Genomic DNA, 13380 nt, shown 5'->3' on the forward strand with positions numbered 1-13380 from the left:
AAAAATAAAATAAAATGGAGTGGAGAGGCTAGAAGAGGTAACTCAGACATATCACTTCTTGCAGCCCTTTGCAGACCCAACAGGAAGGAGCCTACTTTACTCCTCCAATAGGAGGAAAGATTTTCTCTTTGCCTGACAGCAGCCCAGCCAATGAGAGAACCTCATAGCTCAATGAAAAATCACCACCCTTCAAACTCCCAGTTTACTCCAATGGATTTTCTGTTTATAACAGTCCCTTCCAATCCCCCCTTTCGTCTGTAAAACAGCATTCCTCCTCTTTGTTCTCCAGACTTGCCTGTGGTTTTGCAACAGCTCACATATCTCAAATTGCACTTCTCTGCTGTTCCCCAAAAAAACCCATTTTTGCTGGTAAAATAACCAATTTATTTTTAAGGTAAACAGGGTGCTCAATGTGTATCCTGGTGTGTGACCAATCATCACATGCCCTGCTGCTCACACCGTGCTCCCTTCCAGCCACGGTAGCAGCGACATTGGAACTCCACAGCCATCTGCATCTGATCCTCAAGTGAGAGGGCACCTTGTAGGGTCAGGGGCCCGCCACCACGAGTGAGCTGGATGGAGAAACTGGCGGGGTTGAGGATGAGGAGGGCCTCGGGGTGGTTGGGGCGCCTGGCACAGCGACCATGGCCTGAGCACAGGGCTTGACTGCACAGAAGAGCCCCACTGGTCATGTTGAGGATGAAGGGTCCCAGTGTGGTGTCCACATACTCCTTGATGGCCTGGCATGATTCCTGAGTGGGAGGAGGAGCATCAGGGACACCCCGATCATGCATGGGCCTACCTAGGGCATTGACACACTCACCTGCTGGCCCACTAGGAGTGCAGGGATAGAAAGGGCGGGCCAGGGTCTTCCCAATCAGCCTGCCAGCCCAACTCCTGCCCCCACCCTAACCCCCATCCTGGGCCTGAGCTCACCTTGGTTTTTGTGTTCTCCCAGCTCATCCAGAGTACCACGCCTGCTGCTCCTTGGGCTGCACTTTCCCCCAGACTGTGCTCCAGCTCATCCTGGGGAAAGGGACAGCATAGCTCTGAGGGGCCTTCCTCCCTCCCTCCCTCCCCCACACAGCACATTGCTGTAACACCACTGGATGGGACAAATAACTCATAGTTCCCACCTGGGGCTGCTCTGGCCCCGGTGGTGAGAGGCAAGCCTGTCCTCACCGTAGCCTGCAGCAGGCACTCCATCTTTGTGATGAATGCTGAAACGTCTGTACTGAGCACAAAGCTTGGCGCACAGTAGGAGCTCAAGGAATGGAGCATAATGGATGAAAGTGCCCCAAGGCTGTGTGGCCTCACTTACTGGACCTAATGCCTGACAAGGTAGGCTACAAGGTGGGTGGGGTCATAGGAGACTCACCAGGGGCAGAAAGCTGTTCGTCTTGTCATAGAAGATCTGAGCATAGGGCAGCACCGGCAGATTGGGCTCCCCAACACTCATAGCCATACGGAATGCCTCACCTACACGGTGCCGCACATACATCTGTCCCTTCCCCGTGCCCTCCAGCTCTGCGGGCATGTAGATGCTGGGGTAGAGGGCATGGCTCTGGCCCCACAGCCACCCCAGCTGGTCATTCTGGGCACCGATACCCGGCGGGCACTGGCCAGTATAGTTGGGGCTTAGAAAGTCATAGTTGTAGCAGTCAGGGAAGCCATAGAAGCCCCAGAGGCCACGAGGCCTCAGAGCTTCCCCCAGCTTGAGGGTGCCTGCCATCCAGGCCTTTGCAGCCTCCTGGAACTGGTCCCGTGCTGTTGCCTCCACCCGAGGAGCTGGCCAGTCGGGATGCTGCCCCCGTACCAGTGCCCGGGAGCGCTGCCGGTAAATGTCCTTGGTGTCCCAGTTGAAGGCCCAGCGTGGGCGCCATGCCTCCCAGTCGATGACTGCCAGCCCTGAGAAGTCGGACTCAGGGATGGCAACCAGGATGTCCTGGAAGGAGCGGGCCAGGTGGGTATCCAGGCTGGCATTCTGGGGCAGGCCACCAAACACAGGCTCCCCAGCAGACGTGTAGTAGGGGTAGGTGCCCAGCTGGTAGCTGTAGAAAATGGTCATATCAGGGCCCCGGAAGGTCTGCCCAGGGTTGGCCACCACATCGAAGACACTGACATCCACATCCACGCCGTATTTCTCCAGGCACCACTGGGTGTTTGCGTTCCAGATGGTGGTGAAGGGCTGCTTGGGTACCATGGGGCTCCTGGAGCCTTGGGCTGCGCCAAGCAAGGTCAGGAAGAGGGCGTAGGTGGGAAGCAGGTGGACTGCCACGGCAGAGGATGGGTCCAGGGAAACCTGACCAAGGGAGGCAAAGCTGAGAGCAGGTTCTGAACTCTCTGACCCCTGCTCAGAGAAGGCGGGCCAAGCCCCTTGCTCATTAATCCACCCCTGCTCGGCCTTAGGTAAACATTGACCTTGGCTTGGGGCTCAGGGAGGTCAGAGGGCAAAGGAAAGGCGTGGAGGAGGAAAGCTGCCACTGGAGGGCACATCCGAGTTGCCTCTAGGGCGGGGCCTTTGCCCTCCTGTCTCCCATAGGCTTTGCCTCGGCTAAGCTAACCAGTCCCCTTCCCCAGAGGCCACAGAAGCCATGACTCTGTTTTGAGAAGAGCTGCTGAGAGCCAGGCCCTCAGCCTCCAGGCTGACCTGACTGATGGGGAGGATCCTTTCCTGTCTTCCCCCAGGAATCCTGGCCAGCCATTGGAGAAAGAGATGCACAGCTGGACAGGTCAGCCCAACCCTCCTGTATACCCACCAGTCTGCCCACTTGTCCCTGCTGACCTCAGGGCTGAAGGGCCTCATCCTCCAAATTTCCTGACCCCGGTGTGAGGGCCTAGGCAGGGCTCAGCAAGATTCTGTTCCTCAACTCTGGTCCCAGCTGCACCAGACTCAGAGGAAGCTGCTGGAAACTCTGAGCTTTTGTAGGGGGGTCACCCCACCCAGTCTGGGGGCGGGCTGAGGGGCAGGCCCTGGGTTGGAGGGCTGGGCCAGGCAGCAGAGCCACCACAGCACCCCTAACAAAGTGCCTTGCTAGAAGGTGGGGCTGGGTTGGAAGCAGCCCTGCCCACACAGTCAACATCAGGGCAGGGCTTTGTGGCTTTTTTTGGGTTGGGATGGGGGTGGAAGCAGTGCAGGGGGGCTGTTTGGGTGGCAGACCCCTCTGGGCAGGCCTATGTGTGGTATTGGAGTCTGGGTGCCTCAGTAAGGTATCCTGAGGGAGCCTACTTTCCCTGCAGGGCTGCATTATGATATCTCTGGGTCTTAGGCACTTTTGCCTTTGTGGGCCCCTTCCTCAAAACATTAAAAAATGCATTTTACAACTGTGCTGGTACAAAGACAAGTACAATCCAGACTGAAGTCATTATTATATATTCATTATTAATATATATTTTCCTCTGATTAAAAAAGTGAAGACAGGGGCACCTGGGTGGCTCAGTAGTTAAGTGTCTGCCTTTGGTTCAGGTCATGATCCCAGGGTCCTGGGATCGAGCCCCACATCGGGCTCCCTGCTCAGTGGGGAGCCTGCTTCTCCCTCTCCCACTCCCCGTGCTTGTGTTCCCTCTCGCTGTGTCTCTGTCAAATAAAATCTTTAAAAAAAAAAAAAGTGAAGACAGTTTTTGGGCCCCTAGAAGTATTGCGGCCCCAGGCCCTACACCGACTATGCCCAGGAGGTAGATCTCCTCTGCTTTAGGGACGAGTTTGAAAGGCACTGTTGTCTGTGAAGTCAGGGCTGGTCAGCTACGGTCTAGGCCTCTGTGCAAGGTCCGGTAGTATGTACAAGTGTGGGATCCAGTGCCTAAGCTGGTTGTGAGACTGCAGTCTTGTGACTATGAGACCCCGTGTTTGGGTGACCATGGGTGTGTCAGTGACCACATACTTGTTCATTCCTTTGTGATTTCACTTGTTTGCTGATTCAGAAGCTGATTAGTGAGACCTGCTAGGTGCCTAGGCCCAGGCATGCCTGCCAGGGTGGGGTGAAGGAAACCTCATATCCCTGATCCAGGTGAAAGTGCTACTTGAGTCCACAACAGAGTCTGAGCCTGAGCCAGGGACCCCCTGGCACAGTGGCCAATGAGTCAGTGACACAGCGGCTACCATCTGGACTCGGTCCTCCAGGCTAGGATGGAGAAGCTGACAGTGCTAAAGGAGGAGGACCCCAGCACAGGATCTAGCCACAGAGGTGGCGGCTGCTGATCTCGTTCAGGAAGCAGGGTCCCAAAGCGATGACCATCAGGCTCAGAGAGCCTGGCAAAACTACCAAGGCCTGAGGGGACAGAACACCAAGGCAGCCCCGACTCCCTCTTCCTGAGGGTTCATGCTACCTTCAGGTGCCCCCAGAAACATAGTGCCACAATTGGCGTAACCCAGCCAAACCTCAGGCTGGCATTCTCTAGCTGGCCTCAGTCTAGGGGAGAAGCTCTAATGGTGGAATGGCAGGAAGATGCTCCCCAACCCTAGGGCCCTGCCCACAGACCCGCCGCTGCTGGGCTGGTCTGGCCGGGTTGGCCCAAGCGCTGTGTGTGTGTGGGGTCAGTCCGGCTTGGTTGTCCAGCCCTGCCTGCTCTCTCTGGTGGTGTGCATATCCCAGGTCTGAGCCACCTCACTCCCCTTTACACCCACCCACCCACAGCTGTGGCTGTCCCTGAGTTGCAGTTTCCACAAGGCTGTCGTCCAGGTCCTCCTGGAAAGTGATGTGAGGTGATCACAGGTTTGCCCGGAGGGGTCCCAGCCGGATGGGTACAGGTCACAGATGTCTGGGGGAGGTAAGAGCTGTGTAGGTCACACATGTGGGGGAAACCACAGCTTTGCACGGGTATGGAGGAGTCCTGGCTGGGTGGGAAAGGCCACAGATGTTGGTTGTTACAGATGTGGGTGGGGTAGCTCACAGGTGTATTTGAGGGTCACAGCTGGGTAGGGGAAGTCCGAGGGGTGAGAGCAACAAAGGCCACGAGTCACAGCTTCTTCCTTGCCCTTTTTGCTGGCTCCAGCATCTTGTGACCTTATAGACCAACACCTTCATCTTCTGTCCAGCGGGCTTCTCCCCACCATGGCCATGAGCACTGGGTGCCCTTCCACCTCAGCACCCTCCCCCTCCACGTGACTGACGTTGCCTTCTGTGCTACCGCCTAGCCCCCTTCCCTCCGTTCTCGGCTGTCACCAGCCAGAGGGACAGGGATCACTTTACAACCTGAGCTGACATCGATGTGGTGGGGCTCGCTTCTCCAGGCTCTGCTCCACTGACCATCTCTGACTTGGCCTTTGCATCTAGTGTGCATCCCCAGGACGACAGGGCCCTTTGCTGGTGCGGCTCGCAGATGCAGCCCAGCCCAGCACTGGCACGTGTGCGAGTGCTGTTTACTGAGCAGGTGAGGCGGTCACTGCCATCAGGCAAAGTCAGGCGTGGTGCCACTCGAGGGCTGCCCTTCCTGCCCTACCTGTGGTAGCCCCTGGCCACGCCGCAGCCTCAGACTGCAGGTCCCAGCCGTGTTCCAACTTCCTGCAGCCTTTGCCCGCACTTTGTCTCTAGTAGCAAGCTTCCCCTTCCCCTTTTCAAACTCAGTGTAGAAAGCACTTCCTCAAGGATACCTCCCTTGAGGCCTTGTGGCTGGGCTGCCCCCCTTTACCACTTGGCTGTTTCTTGAATCTGTCTCCCCACAGCCAGTGTTGTGTCATCACTGACATGGACAAGGGGACCCCAAGTGTGGGTTTGATGGCTGAGGAGAGGGGCAGAGCCCCCTCAGAATGAAGCAGGCTGGAGCTAGTCTGACTACTCCAGATGCTACTTCTCTCCCCTGGGACAGCTGGGGACAAGCCACATTCTCCCGTGGTCAGGACAGGGCTGACCTTTGAGGAGGTCTCTGCTCCCGGACTCAAGATGCCTCCCTCTCGCCCCATCGCGCGTCTTTGCAGTGGGACAGGGCTGAGACCTCAAGATTCAGGTCCCAAACCCCAGTGGAGGACTGTGACCCAGCTGGGGAGAGGTGTGTGTGGCTGAAGTCCACTGCCCTTGGAGCAGGGAGTGGAGGAGACGCTCTTGCCCGTGGGAACAGGGAGGGGAGGTCTGGCTACCTGCCCAGCCAGGGAAGATCAAATCCATCCACTTCCCCTTTCTCCCTGGGTGGGCAAGGCGAGGTGAGTGGCACTGGCCCAGCTGGGGATCCAGGGGCAAGGAGGGGAAACACAATGAGCCCGGTCCCTCATGGAAGGCTGGGGCCAACTGCTTTCCAATCAATATGGAGAAACCCACAATCCTGGGAGTTGGGGTGGAATGTGAATCCCTCCGTTCCCAGTGGCCCCCGCCCCAGCAGGGCAGCTGCAGAATGGGCAGCTCTGGCCTCCAGGTTCCACGGACCGCATCTGACAGATATGAAGTCCCCAGCAGAGAGTCTCACGGAGACAGGGCTGCGCTCAAACCTCCTGAGACACCCTGGAATCTCTCTCACGTGTCCTGGCCTAGGTGCAGACAGTCCAAGCACAGAAGCAGGTGTTTTATATTTAATTTACAAAAGAGACCCCAAAATAATAATAATAAGCTATGCAGGGGCAGGAGAGTAGGGTCAGGTCCTCTCTGGCCCGGCTGTGCCCCTCTTCCTCTCTGGCAGGGAGAAAAGGGGCCTCTCAGGGAACTGCCCCTCCCCCTTAGAACAGGGGGGTGAGAGCTGGTATGGACACCCTGCTGGGCATCCCTGGGGCTCTGCCCCCTCGGAGCTCCAGTGTGTCCACCCCGTGCAGGCTCCTACATGCCGGGCGGAGCCCTCGTGGCAGAGGCCAGCTGGCCCGGCGGCTGGGAGAGAGACCCCTATAAAGTCCAGGTGAGGGCCAGGGCTGCCACAGCCAGGGAGCCGGTGAGGAAGGACCCAGCCCAGGCCCCATGGGCACCCCCAGCTGCCCGTGTATGGTCCCACTGGCATTGCTCGCCACCCCAGCCTAAGTAGCACTGGCAGCGAAAGTGCGTCTGCAGGTAGTTGAGATCAGCCCAGCTGAGCTCCCCCTCTGGGCGCAGCTGGGGCTCCCCAGGTACGTGGCTAGGCACCAGGTGGAAGCTGCTGGCGCTGAGGTGCAGGAAGGTACTGGAGCTGGGGTCGCGGCGTACACAGCGCCCGTGCCCATGGCACTGGGCCCAGCTGCAATACTGGGCAGCCCAGGACACGTTGACTACGTAGGGGACCAGCAGCCGCGTCAGGTAATCCTTGAGGTACTGGCAGGTCTCCTGAGGGCAAAGGCCAGGGATCAGGGTCAGCGGCCTCAGCCCACAGGCCCGGATGGAAACTCTTCTGTTCTTGTAGCAGCACACACATGTGTACACATACATGTGTGCTTGAGCCCTTACCGCCCCTGCTCCCACTGAGAAGGGCGGAGGGGACAGAGACGAGCCCGGCAGGGCAGCTGGGGCTGGGGGAGGGTACAACTCTAAGGCTGTTCAGGACAGTATGACTCCTTTCCTGGGAACAGGGGAGGAACCCTTTCTTCTCTGTCGGGACCAGAGAGGCCTTGGGTGGGAGACAGACAAGGGGCCCAGACTAGGTTGGCTTGCCCACCTGGAGGCTGGCAGCCCAAAGCTGCAACTCTCTCCCTGCCCCCCTGCAGACTCCACTCCGTCTTACTCACCGTGCTGGTGGTGTAGCCTGCGTCGCCCCAGAGGATGACCCCGGCTGCGCCCAGGGCTGCACTCTCACCAATGGTGGAGATGAGATCCATCTGTGTGGGAGGAGGACGGTCACAGGGGAGACTGAGACCACAGGGTGAGGACAGGACAAGCTGGACGGGCCCCCACCCTGTTCTGCCACGCCGGTCCCCTCAACCCAGCAGCCCTTCCCACCCTCAGGCAGAGGCTGTTTCACTTTCTCATTAGATGTGCAAGCCGTTTGCACTCCTACTTTGGCTTCTGTTTCCCAAGCCACTGGCCCACTTGAATCTAGGATGTATCTCTCAGGATGGACTCCCACGTCCCTGCTCTGCCCTGGATGTGCTGGGAAGCTTTGAGCAAATTTCTCAGCATCTCTGGATCTCGATTCTCTTATCTGCAAGATGGAGATGATGATGCCACCCTTTCACAAGGTCAGAGAGAGAATGACGGGAGGGGATGGAGAGCAGCTAGCCAGCTAGGGCACAGGAGGCCCCCCGCTATCCCAACCCCGCAGTGCTTGGGCGGGGCGGGGAAAGGCAGGGGCCGGCACGTACCTCGCTAAGCCCTGTGAGCCTGCGGCTATAGGTGGGTCGCGTGAAGACGTAGACCGGGAGCGCGTGGTTGGCGTGGTGGGTGTGAGCCACGCGGAGGGCCTCCTGAACGCGGAAGCTGACAAAGTTGCGGCCGTGGGTGGAGGACGCCAGTGTCTCGTCCAGGTAGACCGAGGGGAAGAGGGCTGTGCTCTCGGCCCACAGCCAGGCCAGCTGGTCGTTTCGGGAGACCTCAACATCAGGGCAGCGGCCGGTATAGGTGTCCCAGTTCTGCACGTAGTCGTGGTTGTAACAGTCGGGGAAGAGGTAGAAGCCCCAGAGGTGCCGCGGCCGCACTGCCTTGACAAAGCGCAGCGTCTCCAGCATGAACTGGCGGGCCGCAAACTCAAACTCGTACTGCGCCTGCTTGACCACACGGTCTGCTGGCCAGTCAGGATGGCGAATGGACACCAACTGGCGCGACGACTGGCGGTATATGTCCTTGTCCTGCCAGTTGCGCACCCACACAGGCCGCCAGTCCTCCCAGTCGATGACTGCCAGGCCTGCAGGCTCCTGTGTACGGATGTAGTGCTCCACGTGCTCCTGCAGCATCTTCAGATGTGCCCAGAGGCTGCCATTCTGTGGCACGCCCCCATGCACAGACCTCCCCACGGAATTGAAGTGTGGATACAGGCCCAGCCGGTCATGGTAGAAGATGGTGATGTTCTGGTTCACAAAACCCTCATTAGGTGAGGCCTGCACATCAAAGGCCTTCAAGTCCAGTGGTACCTTGAGGCGAGGGCCACAGTCTTGTGTGGGGACATCCCATGCTACCACGAAGGGCCGGCCGGTGAAGATGGGTGGTGCTGTGGGCTTGAGCTGGGTGGCCCATGCCACCAACACCAGGGCCAGTGTGACGGCAGGGCCCAGGCCTGCCCACATGCTGGGGGCTGCAGGAAGACGGTGTCACCTGCCTGGCACCAGCTCAGGAACTGGGGGAAAGATGGGGAGAGAGCAAGTTAGTCTATAGAATCCTGGAGGTGCCCACCCCAAACCCATTCACACTCCCACAGTCCAGGCTGTGTGGGACACTGTGCCCAGGGCTGTTCAGACCCTGTTAGGTGACTGTAACAGGTCTGAGACCACCGGCCACGGAGGGGAAGGCAAGACACCCTGGGAACTCACTGCCAGGAACACAGGGCTCCTTCCTAGAGCAGGTGGCTTACAGCCGGGTAGAAACCTCTAGTAGGTCTGTGACTCTCAGAACTGGCAGACTGAGCCATGGACTCGCTGCTCAGAAATACAGATATCTGCAAAACCACCCAACACATGGTTTCAGAGAGCCCCGAACCCGAGGCCCACTCTGTACCCCGTGAAGAACTCCCGATCCAGAGAAATGATAGCATCTGGATAAGGCAGGGCACAGCTCATGCAGCCACCAGGAAGCTGGAATAAAGCCGCAGGGCTGGTATCTGTGCAGCACCCGCCTGGCAGAAGAGCGAGGCTGTCAGGACTTTGTCTCGAGCGCAGACACTCTCCCAAGCTTGGTGGAGGCCCCACCGGGACAAAGGGGCGGCGGACCTCCCACGGCGGCGCCGGCGGACCGGCCCTTCCCTCGGCAGCCCCCGGGAATGCACGCGCCCGCCCCCCAGGCGGGCCTGGGGAGGAGCTCACTTCGCCTGGCCTTTGTGCGGGACCCCGCCCCCGCCCCGCACGTGGGGCCTGAGCCGGGCCGGGTGGGGGTGGGGTCCCTGGGCCGCCCCGCTGGGCGCATCCCCGAGGGTTCAGAACCCAGCCCGCCGGGAGAGAGCCGCTCGGCTTGCACTGCTCGCCCTCACCTCGCGCGGGGCGCCGCCGGGACCCGCGCCATGGCCACCGCCATCCCCGGCCCAGCCCGGCCCAGCCCGGCCCGCTCCGGCCGCTCGCCCAGGCGCTGCCCCGGCTCGGCGCCTCTGCTGCTCCGCCCCCCACCTCTCGCCCCGGCCCGCGGGCCCTTTAAGAATCCAGCGCGGAGGTTGGGCCCGGGGCAGGACTTGAGGCCGGGGCGGGAAGGTGTGCCCGACTTTCACGCAGCCAGTGCAGCATTTCGGCCTCCAAGTTTCCCAGATCCTCCGCCGGGGAATGTGGCCACCCATCTGGAGCCGTGAGCCCCCTCCAAACGGGGCTTTCTTCTGGAGTCTCAGGCGCGAGCTCCAGTCAGCCCAAGATTTCCTCCCCCACCAGCCCGCGGCCGGTGGTACAGTCCTCCCCGCTCCGCCGCGCGACCAGCCGCTTAAAGGGACAGCGTAAGGGACGGGAGTCGTGGAGGGAATAAAGAAGGTGGTGTTCCTCCGCCCGTCCATAAGGTGGTGCTGCGGGACCCGGGGCCTTGGCTGGGGGCAGCAGAGGATCTGGTCCTGTACCCGCGAGTGTAGCTTCCAGCCCTGGGGCAATTTGGAAAGAGGGACGGTGACCAGAGCCGACCTCGGGCCTTCCGGGACAGTAACACCCAGTCCCCTACGGATCAGGGCTTCCCTTCCCCACCCCCTCCTGGCCCAGTCTGAAGGGAAGCCCCGCCCCCTGCCAGACTGGGGGAGGGGGACCAAGCGCCAGCCTCTTAGCCCTTGCTGGGCTGGGCAGAGGCTGTGGTTGTCTTGGCAACACGAGCTTTTGAGTCGCAGCGTGGCCGGCCCCGCTGGGGGCCGGTAAGCCCAGCGGGCCCTGGGGGTAGGGCCCCCTGCCTGCGACCTGCATTAGGGACAGGCCGATGCCTGGGCTCCCGTTCCGTCCTGCCCAGTCTCTCTGGAGGCCTGTAGGGGCCCCCCAGGCTTTACTTCAACTCTGAGGAGGCTGCTACCCTCGCAGTGGACCCGGCCCGACCGCAGAGAAAGCCGGTCTGGCTAGAGGGGCTTCCCCCAGCCTCTACCCGGTATCAGGAGCCCTTTCGCCCCACAAGCCCCTCTCGCTGGGGAGCAGGCTTGGAGCTGGACCGGGCCGAGATCTCCCTGCCTCTTCCTAGATCCTCTCCCCCGTACGGGGCTCAGATCCCCCAAAGGGCCCGGGTCTGCACCACCAGCCCATTCCCGTACGCGCGCCAGGGAGAGGAAGGAGAGAGAGCTCCTGTGAGCGGATCTAAAGGGGGTGCAGACCAGTCGCCTGTACTGGGCTCACCTGTGTGGGAGCCCGTGGGCCCAGTAGGTCGGCGGCCTCCCTTCTTCCCCGCGTGAGCCTCTCCAGCTAAGCTACTCGCACCAGCTGCTGCCCGCCGGGCAGCCCGCCGGCGACTTGATAAACCCCATCCCCTCCCACCCGCTCCCGCCTCCCACCCCAGCCCTTTTTCCTCACTTCCTGCTGCCCCTCTGAGAGGAAAGGGCCAGGAACAAGCGCGGGGGAAGGGACCGCCTTGACCCTGTTTCCCTCCGGCATGCCCTGCTGGCTGGCTGCCCTCCCCACCCTTCCCCCCTGGAGTATGCCCTGGCCCTGCGAACTGCACCAGGTGACAGGAAGGCTGTGGGACTTGGCTCAGGTGACAGCCTCCGCCATGCCGGCAGCTTCCTAACCCTGAAAGCTCTTCTCCCTAACCTTCCCTTGGGGTTGAGGCCCATCCTCAAATCCAGTAGCCTGTGAGTGGAGGGGCCCCAGTGGTGGGATGCTTGGCTGATGGTCCCCCAAGGCAGGTGGTGAAGAAGGGAACCGGCCCTGAGATGGTTTGGGGAAACTTCCAGGAGCTGAGTCAATTTTTTTCCCACTGAGAGCGGAAGCATCCCAAATGTGACAGAGTGGGCAATGTGTTGATGTGTGTGACTGTGCAGGGTGGGGGGTGGAACAGGGGCTGGGAGGGATCTATAGGCCTCCAGCTCTTCTGCTGGAGGACATTCCTAGGTGAACTTCACCAAGATACTGCAGAGTAGGGAGCTCATAACTGGAATGAGAAAAGGGCTGTGTTTCCACGGGAAGGGGTTGCCCATAACAGGACTGGCCCCAGGGAGAGCTGCAGCAGAGTCCCAGCAGACTGTTCCAGAGAGTTGGACAAGTCTGCACACCCTCAAATCACCCTGAACCTACCCCATTCACCCTACTGGCCCACCTCCCTGATGCCCGGGGCCTTTCTCCTAACAGAAGGCTGTGGAAGACTGGGCAACTGGGGGAACTGGGTACACACCCTAGTCTGTCCCTGAGGACCAAGGAGTCCAGGACATGGCAAGGGAGGGTGTGTTCCCATTACCACTGTGCTGGCTCCATAAGGGACACAAGCCTTGGAAACTGCAGGGGGTGGGGGCCTCTGGGGAAACAAAGGCCAGACCAGACAGTCCCAGGGCAGGGACACTTCCTCAGGCAGCCAGCAGGAAGGAAGTGAACACAGCCCAGTGGAAGGGAGTGGAAGAGCACTGCCCTGACCCCCATTGTTTCCAGCTTTGGGGTCAGCTGGGGCAGGCTGAACGCAGGGAGTTCCCCCACGCTGGGACTGTGGTGACGGGAGATGGGATGCCATCTGGCATGGCAGAACCCTGGCCCTGGGGCAGTAAGGGGGAGAACGGAGGATGACACAGCTTTATGTCTGGCATCTTTTCAGGAAAGTGGGAAGGTGCCCAAAGAAGAACTATAAAGGCTGCACAGGATGATCCTGCTCCGGATGTGACAAATTTAAGCCTCCGAAAGACTGGCAGGCCAACTCCCCAGACCCAGAAGCCTGTGTCCCTGAACTCCCCCTTCCCTAACTGGAAGTTGGGCTGATGGCCAAGGGCCAAGCCTAGTAGGGAACCAGCCTTCTAGCAGGGCCTGAAAAGGGTAGGCTGAATATACACAGGGGGTAGCTGGAGGTGAGAACACAGGGTCAGCAGGGAACAGGTGGGTTATGCCCGATGGAACAGAAGCCCCACACCCACTCTCCTGATGGTACCCACAGGCAAGTCCTGGGAGGAAGCAGGTGGGTTTGGGCTACAGGGCCTGGCAGTAGGCCAAAAGCATGGTGGCACCCATCTGATTGCTGTCCACTTAAGATGGGTCTTGGAGGTCCATGGGGTTCATGTTGTGACCTCATGTGGGGTCAGCTGGCATGGCTGGGGGCATGACAGCTATTCCAGACCTGAGGTCATGCTCTCACCTCAGGTCAGGCAGATGGGGCCAATCCCTAGTGAAGCACCCCAAAGCCTTCCAATTCCAGCGGTCCCCACCTATTAGACACAATAGACAAATGAGTGGCCTTCCTGAGGGGCCCTGCGGTGAGGGCTGTGTGAATA

The 13380-nt window shown here is 60.0% G+C and overlaps 1 protein-coding gene across 6 annotated transcripts; it reads right to left on the bottom strand.

Annotated features, from left to right (window-relative positions):
* Positions 1-5: 5 nt before the first annotated feature.
* On the bottom strand, positions 6-11447 carry HYAL2 (hyaluronidase 2). Of its 6 annotated transcripts, none has more exons than XM_025885373.2 (6): positions 9836-9858; positions 8186-9153; positions 7613-7702; positions 1379-2302; positions 937-1026; positions 6-752 (listed from the first exon to the last, which is right to left on the bottom strand). In XM_025885373.2, the coding sequence occupies exons 2-6, from the start codon at positions 9101-9103 to the stop codon at positions 438-440; spliced, it is 2337 nt and encodes a 778-aa protein (XP_025741158.1). In that variant the 5' UTR covers positions 9104-9153; positions 9836-9858; the 3' UTR covers positions 6-437. The 6 variants fall into 6 exon arrangements, with proteins under 6 accessions (XP_025741158.1, XP_073757358.1, XP_025741157.1 ...); XM_073901257.1 differs by lacking the exon at positions 9836-9858 and adding an exon at positions 9531-9728; XM_025885372.2 differs by lacking the exon at positions 9836-9858 and adding an exon at positions 10000-10371 and having other exon boundaries at positions 8-752.
* Positions 11448-13380: the final 1933 nt, after the last annotated feature.

Source organism: Callorhinus ursinus, unplaced genomic scaffold (genome assembly GCF_003265705.2).
Source record: "Callorhinus ursinus isolate GAN/ISIS: 27379988/994484 unplaced genomic scaffold, GSC_fseal_2.0 scaffold15, whole genome shotgun sequence".
In the NCBI taxonomy this organism is placed as follows: Eukaryota; Metazoa; Chordata; class Mammalia; order Carnivora; family Otariidae; genus Callorhinus; species Callorhinus ursinus.

What these genes read in the sequence shown, in the direction of transcription:
- HYAL2 (XM_025885373.2), bottom strand. Translation starts at nt 9,103, where the DNA reads ATGTGGGCAGGCCTGGGCCCTGCCGTCACACTGGCCCTGGTGTTGGTG. An exon ending in CAGGCTACACCACCAGCACG is followed by an intron (nt 2,303 to 7,612) that starts GTGAGTAAGACG and finishes TCCCTTGGTCAG; the next exon opens with GTTTCCCTGGACCCATCCTC. An exon ending in GGGAGAACACAAAAACCAAG is followed by an intron (nt 753 to 936) that starts GTGAGCTCAGGC and finishes CCTCCCACTCAG; the next exon opens with GAATCATGCCAGGCCATCAA.